The sequence below is a fragment of the Sinocyclocheilus grahami genome, unplaced genomic scaffold (assembly GCF_001515645.1).
Source record: "Sinocyclocheilus grahami isolate Dianchi unplaced genomic scaffold, SAMN03320097.WGS_v1.1 scaffold10.1, whole genome shotgun sequence".
Taxonomy (NCBI): Eukaryota; Metazoa; Chordata; class Actinopteri; order Cypriniformes; family Cyprinidae; genus Sinocyclocheilus; species Sinocyclocheilus grahami.
Window position 1 is genome coordinate 4234671 of NW_015505189.1, and position 18148 is coordinate 4252818.

An 18148-nucleotide genomic window follows, 5' to 3' on the forward strand; every position below is an offset into this window, starting at 1 on the left:
TGTTTAGCAGAATGTCCAGGTTGTTCTATACAATGAAAATGAATGTCAGTGAATTTTCATTATGAACTTACTACTACTTGATTACCATGGTTACTACTACTACTATTACTAATTACTACTACTGCTACTGCTGCTGCTACTACTAACAATAATACATTATTCTCTAGGGACTGCCATAAGATAGGACTTCAGTTATTTAAGTGCAACATTTTTAAAACGTTTCAAATGTTAAGAAATCAACCGTTTAAAAATGTATGATTCCTGGGTAAATTCCTGCCCATCTTCCTTCAGCACCCAAACACACGTTTTAAAAAAACGGTGACGTTCAAACTCTGCAGCGTTATCACAAATTCAGCTTGTTTTACGCCAATGCAGACTGTTGCTGAGCGCATGTCTGAGACCATGATTAAGAAAAGTTTCACTTCAAAGTGGCTCCCTTCACTCCCTGCGGCGGTTTAATCACTTCTCATGTGCACACAAATGTTGTAAGTGGATGTTTGATTAGACGTGGCCAGTTGCAAACATCTGAGAACAGTTTGTTTAGCCGCTCTGCAGCCATGACAGGTGGAATATTTTTGCCTGGTATTTAATCTCAGATCTGGTGGGTGTGAAGTGCTGTAAGTGTGTTTGCGTGTGTGTTGCAGCGAGAGCACTTTTGTGAAGTGATGTTGAGAGCGCTCTAATTCAGATGTGATACGGCTGTGAATTCTGCCTCCAGGCGACTGAAGTAGAGAAAGAGTCCTGTTGAAAAAACAGTATGTTTTGAAGCATGGCAGCTGGTTTGAACTGGTTAGTTGAGCTGTTTACGGAGTCTGTAAGAGTGTGTGTGTGCACATATGGAGAGGCACAGCCACACTCAATCAGCTGGATTAATTTCTGTCGCAGCGAGGTGACATTGGCACATAATTAACCTGTCAGACATCATGTTCATGTGGTGGGTCAAAGCATTAGGTTTTTGTGATGTGTGTCCATCTTTCATCTATTTAACAGACTCTGGGTCTGTTTTACTGCAGTCTCTCTTATTATTGCTCTCTCTCGCTCCGCTTTAGCCAGCTGAAATTAAGGTAGATAACGCTACTTGAGAGCAGGGAAGAAATGGAAGTGGATTTTTAGGACTGATCCTCCAGCTGGTGGTGTCCCTTGTAAAGTAGTACTTAGTATCCTTTAGCTTACTTCTAAAAGAGTACTTATTATGGAAATAATATACATAATATACTAAAGTATGATCTGAATATAAAGTTTTTCGAACACTTAATTGCAAGTACGTGAAAATATATTATAGTTAAAATTTTTATGAAATGCAATTAGCTGAACTATTTTAAAGTCTTTAATATCTTTACTTATTTTTTTTATTATAAAAAAAATAATGCACACTTCCCCCCAAAAAATTGTAGCAGCTGTTAAACACCTTTTAACTGACACTGGTCCATAGATATGTGTGACCTGCAGTGTCACCTATTTTGATGCAAACATCTTCTCTAGTTCTTTTCTTCATTCATTCCACTATCTTTACTATCACTTTTTTATCAATTTAACTTATCCTTGCTACTAATTTCTTTCAAAAAAAAAAAAAAGTGCTGACCCCAAACTTTTGAATGGTGGTTTTTATTGCGACAAAAGATTTCTATTTAACAAAGAGTCCTGAAAAAAGTATCACAGGTTCTAAAAAACAATGCATCCACATATTAGAATGATTTCTGAAGGATCGTGTGACTGGAGTAATGGCTAATGCAAATTCAGCTTTGCATCACAGAAATAAATTATATTTTAAAGTATATTAAAACGGAAAGCTGTTATTTTAAATTGTAATAATATTTCACAATATTACATTTTTGTATGTATTTTTCATAAAATAAATGCAGCCTTGATGAGCATAAGAAACTTATTTTAAAAACATAAAAAATCTTACCATATATATATATATATATATATATATATATATATGAAGTAGACTACAAGTGCACATTCAATACAATTAAGTGCACTTTTTTTCACAAGGTACATCAAGGCATTCTAATGTCTATTTATAATTAGTGATGTTTTCTAAGGAAATCTATTTCTCATACTAAATATTAAACTTTTGTTTGTTCTGCAGACATAAATAATATGCCAAGTCATTAAGCTTATTGAGGAAAGACGTGCTGTTATTAGCATACTTTGATGCAGTTCTTTATGATAGTTGTGTGTTAGGGTTCACTTTTGCCTTTATATGGCATAGAAGTTCTTGCATATCTTCTTTCTCTGTTTTCTGTGAAACTGAAATTCAGACCTGGGATGTGATTTCTTCCAGGGGATCTCAAACGCGAGCATTATTTAGGTGTGTAGTACCAAAGCCCAGATCAGACAGAAGTGCTATATAAGTGTTGAGATGACAGAACCAGGTCGTGTGCATAGAGCCGGTGTTTGATCTGTCAGTCATACAGAACATCTCTCACTCTCTGGGTCTTTATGAATTATATAATTGGTAATAAACCTGTAAATAATTCACATCCAGTGCAGTATATATAGCTACATTTGCGGAGATTCATTACAAGGAACTACTTTTCATTTAGAGCCAGTTAATAGTCAGTTTCAGAATTAAATTGTGGTTATTCTTTGAAAGAATTCAAGATGATATAACCATAGAAAAAAACTAAGAGTGAAAGTCTAAGATTCTTGAAAATAAGAATTTCAGGTAGTTTGACATAATGATTGACTATTATTTCTTTAAAAATATTATAAAATTATAGTAGCCTATAAAATTATATGTAAAAGTTGTGAAGCGGTTTTGTGTAAACAGTCTTTAAATGCAAAATTATGTCACTTTTTGAGGTTTGGCACTATTTTAAAAAGCATTTTTTTGCCTTTGATGTTGGCTGAATTCCTAGGATGAAAAATTTGCAGCCATAGACATTTTACCAAGTTTATTTTCATTTGTATTACATTTATTAATGAGTTTTAAGGATTAGTTCTTCAGGCAGATTCCACAGTGATTACAAAAACAATTTGGAGATAATTCCATTCATATTAAAGGCATTATAAAGACTAGACTGAGAGATTGAAATCTGAATTAGCTGGCATGAGAAACACCCTGAGGGATTTGAAGGCCTCATCTCTCCACGGCAGCTTTACCCTTTGACCTGAATGATCAGTCCATGAAACACAGCCGAAATACCGTTAACAGATTCTGCCAGCTCTGATGCTTTATATTTCAGAGGAGAGAGAAAAGGTTAAATCTGCATCACTTTGCACCACTTCACCAGAGAGTAGAAAGAAACTATGAAAATCAGCAGAAGATGATTGTGGAGGCCTGAAACAGAGGGTCCTAACTTTAAGAGCTTGACTTTTAAATAGCTTATGTTTTTTTAATGACCATAATTAAGGAGATATCAAGTCATGCAGTAGATCTGAGCTAAGAGTAGTCAAGTCTCGGGTGGAGAGCTGCTCCGTCTGTCTTCTTCACTTCACCTGAGATGCCCTGAGCGAGAATTAGTTTTGAATTTATTAAATTTGGGTTACATTTGTCTCATGATCTCAGAGTAAAAGAGCTCTTCAACAAAAGATTTAATATTTATAGCTGAATAATAAATAGCCTGTTCTGCTGTTTGATTCAGTCTGCACTGTACTTGTAAGGAACAAGTGATAATATCAAGTTAGCCAGTTATTATCACTATAGAAAACTATCAGGGCCCTGACACAAATCAATACATATATATTTATAAAATTAATAAAAATACAGTACCTTTAAAATTTTGGGAGTCATTTTTTGAAATACATTAATACTTTTATTGAGGAACGATGCATTAAATTGATCAAAAGTTACAGTAAAAACAGAATGTTACAAATCATTTCTATTTCAAATAAATGCTGTTCTTTTAAACTTGATATTCTTTAAAGAATCCTGGGTTACACTGTTACAGTGTAATTATACATATAAGCACTGAGTAATATTAATTAACTACATGTACTTACTATATAGTTAGGATTTGGCTTTGGCTTAGGGTTACTTGCATGTAATTATGCATAATTAATGGTTATTATAATAGTAAGTACATGTAACATGTGTAACAAGGACACCTTAAAATAAAGTGTTGTCGAATCCTGAAAAAATATATCATTGCTTCCACAAAAATATTAAGCAGCAAAACTGTTTACAATGTTGATGGTAATAAGAAATGTTTCTTGAGCAGTAAATCAGCATATTAGAATGATTTCTGAAGGATCATGTGACACTGAAGACTGAAGTAATGATGCTTAAAATTCAGCATTGCATCACAGGAATAAATTATTTTAAAATATATTCAAATTGAAAACACTTATTTTAAATTATAGTAAAATTTATTTTTGCCTTTTTTGATCAAATAAACGCAGCATTTGTAAGAATATGAAAAATTTGCAGCCATAGACATTTTACCAAGTTTATTTTCATTTGTATTACATTTATTAATGAGTTTTAAGGATTAGTTCTTCAGGCAGATTCCACAGTGATTACAAAAACAATTTGGAGATAATTCCATTCATATTAAAGGCATTATAAAGACTAGACTGAGAGATTGAAATCTGAATTAGCTGGCATGAGAAACACCCTGAGGGATTTGAAGGCCTCATCTCTCCACGGCAGCTTTACCCTTTGACCTGAATGATCAGTCCATGAAACACAGCCGAAATACCGTTAACAGATTCTGCCAGCTCTGATGCTTTATATTTCAGAGGAGAGAGAAAAGGTTAAATCTGCATCACTTTGCACCACTTCACCAGAGAGTAGAAAGAAACTATGAAAATCAGCAGAAGATGATTGTGGAGGCCTGAAACAGAGGGTCCTAACTTTAAGAGCTTGACTTTTAAATAGCTTATGTTTTTTTAATGACCATAATTAAGGAGATATCAAGTCATGCAGTAGATCTGAGCTAAGAGTAGTCAAGTCTCGGGTGGAGAGCTGCTCCGTCTGTCTTCTTCACTTCACCTGAGATGCCCTGAGCGAGAATTAGTTTTGAATTTATTAAATTTGGGTTACATTTGTCTCATGATCTCAGAGTAAAAGAGCTCTTCAACAAAAGATTTAATATTTATAGCTGAATAATAAATAGCCTGTTCTGCTGTTTGATTCAGTCTGCACTGTACTTGTAAGGAACAAGTGATAATATCAAGTTAGCCAGTTATTATCACTATAGAAAACTATCAGGGCCCTGACACAAATCAATACATATATATTTATAAAATTAATAAAAATACAGTACCTTTAAAATTTTGGGAGTCATTTTTTGAAATACATTAATACTTTTATTGAGGAACGATGCATTAAATTGATCAAAAGTTACAGTAAAAACAGAATGTTACAAATCATTTCTATTTCAAATAAATGCTGTTCTTTTAAACTTGATATTCTTTAAAGAATCCTGGGTTACACTGTTACAGTGTAATTATACATATAAGCACTGAGTAATATTAATTAACTACATGTACTTACTATATAGTTAGGATTTGGCTTTGGCTTAGGGTTACTTGCATGTAATTATGCATAATTAATGGTTATTATAATAGTAAGTACATGTAACATGTGTAACAAGGACACCTTAAAATAAAGTGTTGTCGAATCCTGAAAAAATATATCATTGCTTCCACAAAAATATTAAGCAGCAAAACTGTTTACAATGTTGATGGTAATAAGAAATGTTTCTTGAGCAGTAAATCAGCATATTAGAATGATTTCTGAAGGATCATGTGACACTGAAGACTGAAGTAATGATGCTTAAAATTCAGCATTGCATCACAGGAATAAATTATTTTAAAATATATTCAAATTGAAAACACTTATTTTAAATTATAGTAAAATTTATTTTTGCCTTTTTTGATCAAATAAACGCAGCATTTGTAAGAATAATTATTTTAAAACATAAAATATTAAATGAACATTTATCTACTGTAAACGTTGTGATGTCAAAGATAACGTGGTTTTATAAGTCTGTTGAGGTCAAAGTTAAATGGCTTAAAATGACCTCCACAAACAGCACACACACAGCAACCTGGAGCAACAGATTCAAGGTTAATACAACATAGTAATCAAGGCAGCTTTCCCCTGCAGTCGGCAGTCTGGTTGTTGGCATTTCCTCTGATGCAGTTGGTATTTCACAACTCCTTCAGTGTAATAGAAGCTGATTGGAGGTCTGAACCGCTTTGCCCTGCACAGCAGATATGTGTCTCACCTGCGCTGTGGCATTCAGCCATTCAGCCCATACCCGCTCTATCACAGCCTCTCACGGGCCTCATAGACTCTCATTTAGGCATTTAAGTTTTTGTCAGTATCCGTTTCTCTCTCTCTCTCTCTCGTTCATATGCAAACACACTGCATTCATTTTTTTTTCTTCAGGGTAGGTGTACAGAGGGAAGTTTGCCCAAAGACAGATTAATTGGTTTGGAATAGTGCCACTCTCTGGGACTTGAGTTTGCCCTGTGTGTGTTTTCATGCAGTGCTGTGCCATCTGTCTCTGTGGCACTGCCATACCCATCAATATGCCCGTCATCTACACACACACACACACACACACATATATCTGTCCCCTGTTCACTTGGCACAGGACTTTGTAAAACTCTCTCTAATGTCTCTTTGAGTAATGTATTATCGGCCATGTGTTTCTCATAATGAATGGTATATTAGATGTGCCTGCCATTCCTGCTGCACACACGTATGGTTAGGGATTTCAACAAACCCCTAATGCTGAGTATTAAACTTTAGTGAGTAGCTAATCCCACACATGAATGATACCTCAAATTATTTACATTTGCATTTACATTTATTCATTTAGTGGATGCTTTTATTGAAAAATGACAAATAAAGAACATCACAAGCAATTTGAGGAGAGGTGTTATTACAAGTGATCAAACCTGTGATTCTTACCTCATGTAAACCTGTGGAAACATTATCTGTCCTTCATAGGGTTTGACTCTTTGGAATCGGGCCAGTAAGCAACACCCTAGTAATTACTCGGAATACCCTAGAAACCATAAAGCAGTGCACTAAACAAGATCCAGAACACCTAACAACTGCATAACAACACCCTAGTGACCACTCACCACTCACTAAACCCTACATCTACCTAGGAGTGTCATAGCAACCTTATAACAACATGTTAAAAAACACTCAGAATACCTAGCAACTCCATAGCAACACCCTAACAATCACTCTCAATACCTAACAGCTCCAGAGCAACACCCTAACAATCTCAACTCAACTCAAACTTTATTTATAAAGCACTTTCAACACCACGACTGGAGCCAAAGTGCTGTACAGAGAAAGATAAGAGAAAAAAATAATAAGAATAAGAATAATATAAAAACAAATGAAAAATAATAATAGTAAAAGAAAAGAAAAGAAAAATAAATAAATAATAATAGTAACAACAAATATCATACACAGCTAAAAAACATTGTCAAAAGCTAGAGAAAACAAATTAGTTTTAAGCGAACTCTGAAAAACACCCAACGTTGGAGAAGTTCTAATAGACAGAGGAAGGGCATTCCAGAGCCTAGGAGCTGCCACAGAGAAAGCACAATCCCCTCTACATTTTAGACGAGATTGCGGAACCATTAGTAGTAGTTGGTCATTTGAGCGCAGAGATCTGCTGGATTGACAGACACTAATTAAATCAGTAACATAGTCAGGTAATAGACCATGCACAGCCTTATAAACATACAGCAACGCTTTGAAATTAATTCTGTATCGTATCTGGGTTTTTTTGTTCTGTCACTGTCATTCTGTTACACTGTGGATGCTTCTGTCACGAAAACAAATTCCTCGTATGTGTAAACATACCTGGCAATAAAGCTCATTCTGATTCTGATTCTGATTCTGAACAAAATTAGAACAACACAACTCCCAGAGTCAACACCTCTTAAGATATCATTGGAGACCCTCAAAAGAGCAGACTCTGTACTGTGGCCGGCTCTAAAACCAGACTGGAATCTATCTAAGATATTATTTCTCTTTAAAAAAAACATTTAACTGCTCCAACACAATTTTTTCCAATATCTTAGATATAAAAGGCAGCTTCGAAATGGGGTGAAAATTACTCATGTTAAAGGGATCTAAACCATTTTTTTTAAGGAGGGACTGAATAACAGCATTCTTAAAACTAGCGGGAACAACACCAGATGACAGACTACTATTCAAAATAGTCAGAATACTAACAATCACTCAGAACACCTAGCAACTCTATAGCAACGCCCTAGCAATCACTCAAAACACCTAGCAACTCTATAGCAACACTCTAGCAATCACTCAGAACACCTAGCAACTCTATAGCAACGCCCTAGCAATCACTCAAAACACCTAGCAACTCTATAGCAACACTCTAGCAATCACTCAGAACACCTAGAAACTCTAGAGCAACACTATAGAAATCACTCAGAACACCCAGCAACTCTAGAGCAACACTTTAGAAATCAGTCAGAACAGGTAGCAACTCTATATGAACGCCCTAGCAATCACTCAGAATACCTAGCAACTCTAGAGCAACACTCTAGAAATCACTCAGAACACCTAGCAACTCTAGAGCAACACTCTAGAAATAACTCAGAACACCTAGCAACTCTATAGCAACACTCTAGCAATCACTCAGAACACCTAGCAACTCCATAATGCAGCACACAAAAAACACCCAGAACACCTAGCAACTGCATAACAATGCCATAGCAATTACTCAGAACATCCTAGCAACCATATTAAAGCATGCTAAAAACATTCACGACACCTAGCAACCACATAGCAATGCTTTAGCAATCACTCAGAACACCTTAGCAACCAAATTAAAGAATGCTGAAATCGACTCTTAGCAACGACAGAGCAATGCCTTAGCAATTTCTCAAAATACCCTAGTAACCAGTAAGACGACTCTGAATGCCTACCAACTGCATAGCAACACCCTAGCAACCCAATAATGGCCAAGTAACCACCCAAAACATGAAGTAAATGGAATACCAATGTGATAAGCATTCTGAACACCATAGCAACCACCCACAACACCCTAGAATCACAGAGGATATTTTTACACAGGCAATCGCAGAAATATAAAAATCTAGCTACAGAATAATGATGTATTGTCGTAGGTGAAGACATGAGTCGAAAGTGAAAGAAGAAAAGATGGTTCAGAAGATCTGAAAGGGTCTGATGTCTCTCTGTCTGTCTTTTGTGCTCGTTGTGCTGTCTGTCTCTGTCGATACACTGATGTGTTTGTGTTTGTCTCCTCAGCTGCTGGGTTTCATCTACGCCTGCTACGTCATCAGTGTCATCACAGAAGAGGAGGACAGCTGTGAGTATCTTCTCTTATATCCTATTGTGCCCATCTGTCTGGTTGGCAGTAGTTGGTGTGGACAGCTGACATCTGTCTGCTCAGGTCAAAAAGTGTGTGTGTGTGTTTGTGTTTGTGTCTGTGTCTGTGTCTGTGTGTGATAAGAGAAAAATGCAAGTCTGTACTAACAACTCATTCTTTCCCCTGTTTATGTGTCCAAAACAGACATTATCAGTTTTATTGAAGAAATATGTCTGTCTGATTGTAGTCTAACATAAACATTCAGGAGATGATGGCTCTGTGTCCTTCTAGCTTTGTTTTGTGAGAATATATCTAAACCGCATGAATTATCCATGCTGAAGTATACAGGTGCATCTCAATAAATTAGAATGTCGTGGAAAAGTTCATTTATTTCAGTAATTCAACTCAAATTGTGAAACTCGTGTATTAAATAAATTCAATGCACACAGACTGAAGTAGTTTAAGTCTTTGGTTCTTTTAATTGTGATGATTTTGGCTCACATTTAACAAAAACCCACCAATTCACTATCTCAACAAATTAGAATACTTCATAAGACCAATAAAAAATTTTTTTTAGTGAATTGTTGGCCTTCTGGAAAGTATGTTCATTTACTGTACATGTACTCAATACTTGGTAGGGGCTCCTTTTGCTTTAATTACTGCCTCAATTCGGCGTGGCATGGAGGTGATCAGTTTGTGGCGCTGCTGAGGTGGTATGGAAGCCCAGGTTTCTTTGACAGTGGCCTTCAGCTCATCTGCATTTTTTAGTCTCTTGTTTCTCATTTTCCTCTTGACAATACCCCATAGATTCTCTATGGGCTTCAGGTCTGGTGAGTTTGCTGGCCAGTCAAGCACACCAACACCATGGTCATTTAACCAACTTTTGGTGCTTTTGGCAGTGTGGGCAGGTGCCAAATCCTGCTGAAAAATGAAATCAGCATCTTCAAAAAGCTGGTCAGCAGAAGGAAGCATGAAGTGCTCCTAAATTTCTTGGTAAAAGGGTGAAGTGACGTTGGTTTTCAAAAAACACAATGGACCAACACCAGCAGATGACATTGGACCCCAAATCATCACAGACTGTGGAAACTTAACACTGGTTCAAGGAGTGGCTTAACAAGAGGAATACGACAACTGTAGCCAAATTCCTTGTCACGTCTGTGTGTGGTGGCTCTTGATGCCTTGACCCCAGCCTCAGTCCATTCCTTGTGAAGTTCACTCAAATTCTTGAATCAATTTTGCTTAACAATCCTCATAAGGCTGCGGTTCTCTCGGTTGGTTGTGCATCTTTTTCTTCCACACTTTTTCCTTCCACTCAACTTTCTGTTAACATGCTTGGATACAGCACTCTGTGAACAGCCAGCTTCTTTGGCAATGAATGTTTGTGGCTTACCCTCCTTGTGAAGGGTGTCAGTGATTTTCTTCTGGACAACTGTCAGATCAGCAGTCTTCCCCATGATTGTGTAGCCTAGTGAACCAAACTGAGAGACCATTTTGAAGGCTCAGGAAACCTTTGCAGGTGTTTTGAGTTGATTAGCTGATTGGCATGTCACCATATTCTACTTTGTTGAGATAGTGAATTGGTGGGTTTTTGTTAAATGTGAGCCAAAATCATCTCAATTAAAAGAACCAAAGACTTAAACTACTTCAGTCAGTGTGCATTGAATTAATTTAATACACGAGTTTCACAATTTGAGTTGAATTACTGAAATAAATGAACTTTTCCACGACATTCTAATTTATTGAGATGCACCTGTATGAAATAGAATTTAGATTTGTAAGCACATGTTTGCAACGAATACTTGTTGGAAAAACGTGTCTTTACTTATATTTTTTCAAAACTGCAAAGACATAACAATACATGAGTTCACTGCGGTTTCCAACTAAAAATGAACACTAGTAAAACAAATAACAAAAAAACGAATATCTCTTTGGGTTTGAGACTTTAGTCTTTGCAACTTCAGGGATCTTATCTATGCACGAACAGCTTGTAACACTCCAAAGAGAAAGGGAAACTTGAAATCGCATCATATGACCCTTTTAATGCATTTTTTGTATAATTGTATGTTTTATTTAATCTTATTCTTATGAAGCGCTTTGAGATGCTACTTTTTAAAGGCGCTATAGAAAATAACGTTTATTATTAATATTATTTTCATAGGTCTGTAGGAATTCACTTCAGTTTAAAAATATTGTTCACAGTGCATATACACAGCAATTATTTGCTCCCAGCAAAATAGACTTCAACAGCCTCACTAAGTGGGAGAGGACCAGAGTGAAGCCCAGGGGATGAGATAAGCCACTGCCATGTTTGTATGGGTCAAACATAGAATCCCTCTGCTGACTGCTAATGTTTTCCCCTCTTTCAAAAAAGTAGGTAATACTGTTCTTTCATTTACCCGCTCTGAACGTTCCCTGGTGGACTGTACCTCATGGATAGGAAGGATTAGATTGCAGAGAATTGGTCAGCTTTTATCTTTTATCCTTTACTTTGTATTCTTGTTTACTTTTGTTTTCTGATGACCTTTGAGCATCATCAGTCACGGAGAACAGGCGCTCTGTCTGTTTGTATTTTATATTGTACATGTGCTCAGGTGTATTTTATAGTGTACATGTGCTCAGCTCTACAGTATATGTATGCTCTGTACAAATTTACCAACATCAAAGTGATTATAAGTACGCCAAGGAAAGTTTTATTACTTCGAGGTTGCTTTATAGCCCAGGAGATTTAAAGAGTGCATGAAATCAAAATGTCCGTTTGGTGGCTTTCATGCCTGTTAGTTTTAAGTATATCTGTGTGCTAGTTCACTTCTAAAAGTTCGCAAAATAAACTTTTAGCACACTGAAGCATTTGAAAAATTGCAATCTTTCTCTTCTGAACTGAAGATATATACAGACACGGTCTAATTTTTGTCCAATTAAATGCTTTCTAGAATGACAGCACCCTTCAACTGATCAGCAATAGCAAGTAGCAAATCATAGTTGTGCTAATGAAAATTTGGAAATTTAGCTACATTTTCAGTACTTAGCATAACAGTAGATTTGTCCACCTTCATATGAGAGAGATTCATACAGCAGTAGATTTATCCACCTTATTTTTAACATAAGTGTGGGTGCAGCCATTTTTAACTTGTGTACAAGTGTACAAGTTTCCAAATTATAGCTGTACAAAAATAGTTTGTTATGCTGCTTGATTTTGCAGACTGGTATTTTTTTATATTTAATGTATTATCGTAATCCTAAACACACTGGTTTGTAGTGCAAATATTTTTACCGTTTACTGCACTTTATCATTTTTCTAGTTAATTACCTATAGTGGCAAATGAATTAAGTATCTCACATTTACAGAAAAATACATGCTTTAATGTTGAAATATTAGGTTGATTATTGGGCTACGTTTTCTAACCATTAGCATGTAGCATGACAAAACGTTGCTTTTTTGTCGCATTATTTAGCATGTTGAATAGCAACTTTACACTCAAACGAACTAGACTGAGCTGTATTAAAATGTTCAATTACCATGACGTGTGGTTTTGCAGATCTGTGATGTAAATTGCAGACTTTTGGGTATAGAAAAAATATGTAATGTTTCAAAAAACTGCCCATCAAACCATTTCATATGGTCTTTCATGGACCTCTATTACATTCTGTTAAAGAGCCAACTTCACCTCAGATACTGTGCTCCCCCGGAAATATGTATTTTAGGTATTAAGGAGATGATTGTTGACTTGTGGTTGTGGGTAAGTTTGAATTTGTAGGCTAAAGCACTTTTTCCTTTCCACGTGCTACATTGCCGTTGGACGCACAGATATGTGTGTGTGTAAGCAGCCCAGTGGGTCTATTTTCTATCATGCAAAGCTGTGTGTGGTTCATTTACACGCTCATTTGAAGTGGAGGATTTAATTTCTCCACTGCTCTTCCTCGCCTCTGAAGTTTCCCCCTCTCTGTCTGGCTCTCTCACTCTCTCTCTCTCTCTACAGGTGATTTGAATAATAATGTGTCAGGCTTCATTTTTATCCATGGGTCCTTCTTCTGCCTTGTCCGCCCTTCCTTCTCATCTCTCTGGCTCTTTCTTTGTTTTAAATGACCTGCATCCATAATTAGTTTGTAGTCGCAGTCCTACTGATATTGCTGGCTCATTAAAAGCAGCAGCAGTCACTTCGCTGCGGTGTGAATCTAATCTAATCACAGCGGACAGACTGGCCAAACCACCAGCTCCAGGGACGTGTGGGCTCTTGAGTACTGATCTAAGCCCGGATTCTCTTTCAGACCTGTCTTTACTAAAAAAAATGCAAACCTGGCTTCACATCAGAGCTGGAACGGGAGAGAGAGAGAATGTGTATGGGACCCCGAGTGTCTGGTTGGTTATCAGTGCTGAGCAGATTCCTATGCAGACTGAAAAAAAAGAGCTGCTTTTATGAAAGTGGGTCAAAATAGTGTAGAGCTGAATGTTAGCTTGAGCACTTCCCAAATGTATGTGACTTACACTATGCAGGGAGAGACAGGTAAAAGCAGAGGAGAGAGACAGGGGTATCAGAGAGACAGACACACATACACACACACTGTATAAAGTCAGAGAATTTTTAATGTGAGCTCGAGACGTTTTATTGCGTGAGCTCTATGTGATCTCTACCTGTGATGCAATGCCAAGCTGACAGTTTAGACTCCTGTTATACACTATACTATATACTATAGACGTCTGTTGTTCTTATATAAAGATGATTCAAATTACCTCAGACTAACCCTAACCTAAAAAAATATTTTTCAGTGGACCTAAGTCAGAGTAGATGCCATATTTAATTGAATGTGAATGAACAACGGCCGTGAGGGATGGACGTACTACAGTTTGTTCACTAGGTTCTGTTCATTGGTGAATATTTCAGTACTATATCGGTTATTGACCGAAATTCTATTTTTATATAATATTGCCTGATATACTACAGTATCTGCATATTAGAATGATTTCTGAAGGATCATGTGACACTGAAGACTGGAGTAATGGTGCTGAAAATATTAGCATCACAAGACTAAATTACATTTTAAAATATATTCAAATAGAAAGCAGTTTGTAATCATATTTCACAATATTTCAGTTTTTGCTGTATGTATTTTTTATTATTTATTTTATTATATATATATATATCTATATATATATATATATATATATTCTTTTTTTTTTTTTTTACATAAAATACTTCTTTCTAAAACATTATCTTACTGCTCCCAAATTTTTTAATGGCATTGCATATTTTTTAATTATTGGTCGATATTGGCTCATCTGCTGTTTTTTCCCCCACCCAGTTTGTTAATCTTTAATGTAATCTTAAGCACATAATTTACATTTTTCATAGTGTACATTATAATCTTGTGATGCCTAAATTCAAATGTAGTACTCTTTATGCAAACTAGTTTAAATAGTATACATTTTAATATCATTTAGCAATTATTGGCCATAACGTAACATGAAAATATTTAATATTCCTGGACAATATAGGCAGCTGAATATGGCGAGAGCGTTCTCTGGGGCTCTCAGATCTGCTTACATTGAGACATGCACTCAACTTCTCTCACTCAGCTGAGGCATTTTCACAACATTGTGACTGCTATTCTTTCCACCCACCTCTCTTTTTGAAAATGAATTGCGCTCTAGTGGGTAACTTCTTCTGAACAGGTGTACTACAGTCCTCCACCTCCTCTCGCTTCAGATTCACTTGTCTATATTGCACGTTTTCCTCCATAGAAACGGTCTGCACATGAAAAGAAGTCTTTTAGTCAATATAGGCCTAGTTAATCATATCACACAAGTTTAAAAAAAATACATCACTCTTTACTGACATTTCCTCTTCTGTAACAATGAGCCGTGATGACATTGCCACTATGTTCATAGCTTAATTTAATTCTACTATAAATTTTTGGTAGTGTTGAAGTTGATATTTATTAAGTAATTTTTAATGAATGTTTTAAGTGTTCTGGGCTGATGCTGAAAGTGGCATGTACAATGTGGATGAGCAAAATCTCAGAGATGAGTGGTTGTTTGCTCTAGAAGTGTGTGTTTCATACTGTAACACTTGCTTAAAGGGATAGTTCACCCAAAAATGAAACTTCTGTCATCAGTTTCTAACCCCTAGTGTTGTTCCAAACCCATACAACTTTGAAGATCCATTTGAGCTTTCATGTATACCATATGTGACCCTGGACCACAAAACCAGTCATAAGGGTAAATTTTTCCGAAATTGAGATTTATGCATCATCTGAAAGCTGAACAAATTTCCATTGATGTATGGTTTGTTAGGATAGGGCAATATTTGGTCGAGATACAACTATTTGAAAATCTGGAATCTGAGGGTGCAAAAAAATCTACATATTGAGAAAATCACCTTTAAAGTTGTCCAAATGAATTCTTAGCAATGCATATTACTAATCAAAAATTAAGTTTTAATATATTTACAGCAGGAAATTTACAAAATATCTTCATGGAACATGATCTTTACTTAATATTCTAATGATTTTTGGCATAAAAAAAAAATCTATCATTTTGACCCATACAATGTATTTTTGGCTATTGCTACAAATATACCCCAGCGACTTAAGACTGCTTTTGTGCTCCAGGGTCACATATGTGATTCACTGTATGTATGCGTGTCAGTCATGGTTTAGATGTAAATAAGTCTAAATTAAATCTGTTCATAATAAATGATTGTGTCTCTTCACAAGACATGGATTTTAATTATGACATATTTATGACCTTTTTGGATCTTCTGAGTTTTGTTTACCTGGACTTGGTACAGAAACCTCTCAGGATTCATAAAATATACATCTTAATTTGTGTTTCGGAGATTAACCAAAGTCTTATGGGGTTGGAATGACATGAGTGTAAGTGATGATCTGATGAAGTTTGTGTGAATTTGTGAGCATTCCACACATAGCAGCACTGCTCCACGGATCCTGCAAACGCTAATGACACATTATGAGCTTGAAGCCTGTCGTTTGTGATAAACAAACCAGCCCTGCTATTTTCAGGCCTGCTGTACGTTTAATGTGTGTAAACATGGAGGTGAAATTGCTCCTGAGATTGCCGTCTGATGCGGTTTTATGGATTGACAGAAAGGTTTGTTTGTGCTTCCACAGCTAAAAGTTTACTTGCAGCATATCCCAATTCACTTGCTATGCAAGTATACACTAAAATATGTGCTCCAAGTGCCTTTGATAACTGAGTAATCTTATTAGCATCTTGCTAAAGTCATTACCTTCATTTTTTAATATACATTTCTTTGTATGGACAAGAATGCTCATTTGTGTTCACAAAAAGTAGAAAGTAAGTAAGTGATATGAGATCAGAATGAATAAAGGTGAATAAAAGATGACAATTGTAATTTATGAGTAAACTATCTCTTTACAGTCTGTGTAGGCAATTCAGAGAATTGTTTCTAAACACATTATACATGTTAGCAATGAATTGCTGAAAACAAGTTACAAAGACTGAACTATGTAGCACTGAATTGTGGAGTTTTTCACCATTTTTGTGTTCAGGATTTTTACTGCTTATTTACTTATTTACAGAATGCTGCTTTTATTCAAGATTTTGGTATTTTATTTTATTTACTAGGCGTTTTTTTAATCATTCAAATTTGGCTGGGTGGTTAATAACACATTTTTTTCTGTGGTGTAACAAACTCGGAACACATATTTAATATTGATTTACACAGATTTTAACTCACAAACTTCATCGTGCAATGGGTTGATGCATATTTCAAAACTCCTAGCAGAAATCCTACACGATTTGGGCACATTTATGCTGCTTTTATTCAAGATTTTGGTATTTTATTTTATTTACTAGGCGTTTTTTTATCATTCAAATTTGGCTCACTATTGTCAGCATACTTTGCTTTGGGGCTCATTCTAATCTCAGATGCTTATTTATATTTAAAATAGGTGGTATTGGAATTGGGACGTGGGGACAGTCTCCCTCTTTTTTTCTGTGTATATTATTTAGGAATGAGAGTGTGTGTCTGTATTCTCGGTGTGGAGTCTATCACACTGGGCTGAATGAGGCCAGACATCTGATCATAAAAACCACTCATTCAGAAACCTGTTATTCATTCCTCTGTCTGTATCTGTGTGTGTGTGTGTGTGTGTGTGTGTGTGTGTGTGTGTGTGTGTGTGAGACACAAAGAGAGTAAAATAAAATCGAATAGACCTTTGTACAGATACAGAGAAAAAAACTTGTTCATGTACTTGAACTTCAGTCAAACAGAGGAATTTGTCTATGTGCTATATTATATCACATCTCACATGTAGACACTGTTCATTGTTTATAATTATGTCGGATTTGTGTAATGTAAAGTGTCATAGTCGATATTCCAGTGTTCACATTATTCATATTCACAAAGAGAGTAAAATAAAATCGAATAGACCTTTGTACAGATACAGAGAAAAAAACTTGTTCATGTACTTGAACTTCAGTCAAACTGAGAGGAATTTGTCTATGTGCTATATTATATCACATCTCACATGTAGACACTGTTCATTGTTTATAATTATGTCGGATTTGTGTAATGTAAAGTGTCATAGTCGATATTCCAGTGTTCACATTATTCATATATCTGTCATGCATTATGTCTGTTAGTGGTTTTTACATCTAGTGATTATCATTTCATGTTTCATTTGTTCTCTTCATGGCTCATTATCCTGTTTCATTTCTTTCATTCTTTAATTTCATTTTTTGTTTGGTTTTCAGTTGATTTTATTGGTGGATTTGACCCATTCCCACTCTACCATGTCAATGAGAAACCATCTCATCTTCTGTTAAAGCCAGTGCATCAGTAAGTACCTGTGTGTGTGTGTGTGTGTGTGTGTGTGTGTGTGTA

At 35.7% G+C, this 18148-nt stretch overlaps 1 protein-coding gene across 3 annotated transcripts in view; it reads left to right on the plus strand.

Annotated features, from left to right (window-relative positions):
* The window catches only part of LOC107594068 (sodium/potassium-transporting ATPase subunit beta-1-interacting protein 3-like), a 72664-nt gene that overhangs the window by 48902 nt on the left and 5614 nt on the right, over positions 1 to 18148 (plus strand). For 2 of the 3 annotated variants that reach the window (XM_016284012.1, XM_016284021.1), the window contains exons 5-6: positions 9224 to 9284; positions 18019 to 18103. In XM_016284012.1, the coding sequence (XP_016139498.1) occupies positions 9224 to 9284; positions 18019 to 18103 (146 nt within the window). The remainder of the gene's footprint in view (positions 1 to 9223; positions 9285 to 18018; positions 18104 to 18148) is intronic. The other variant, XM_016284029.1, reaches the window with a different exon arrangement.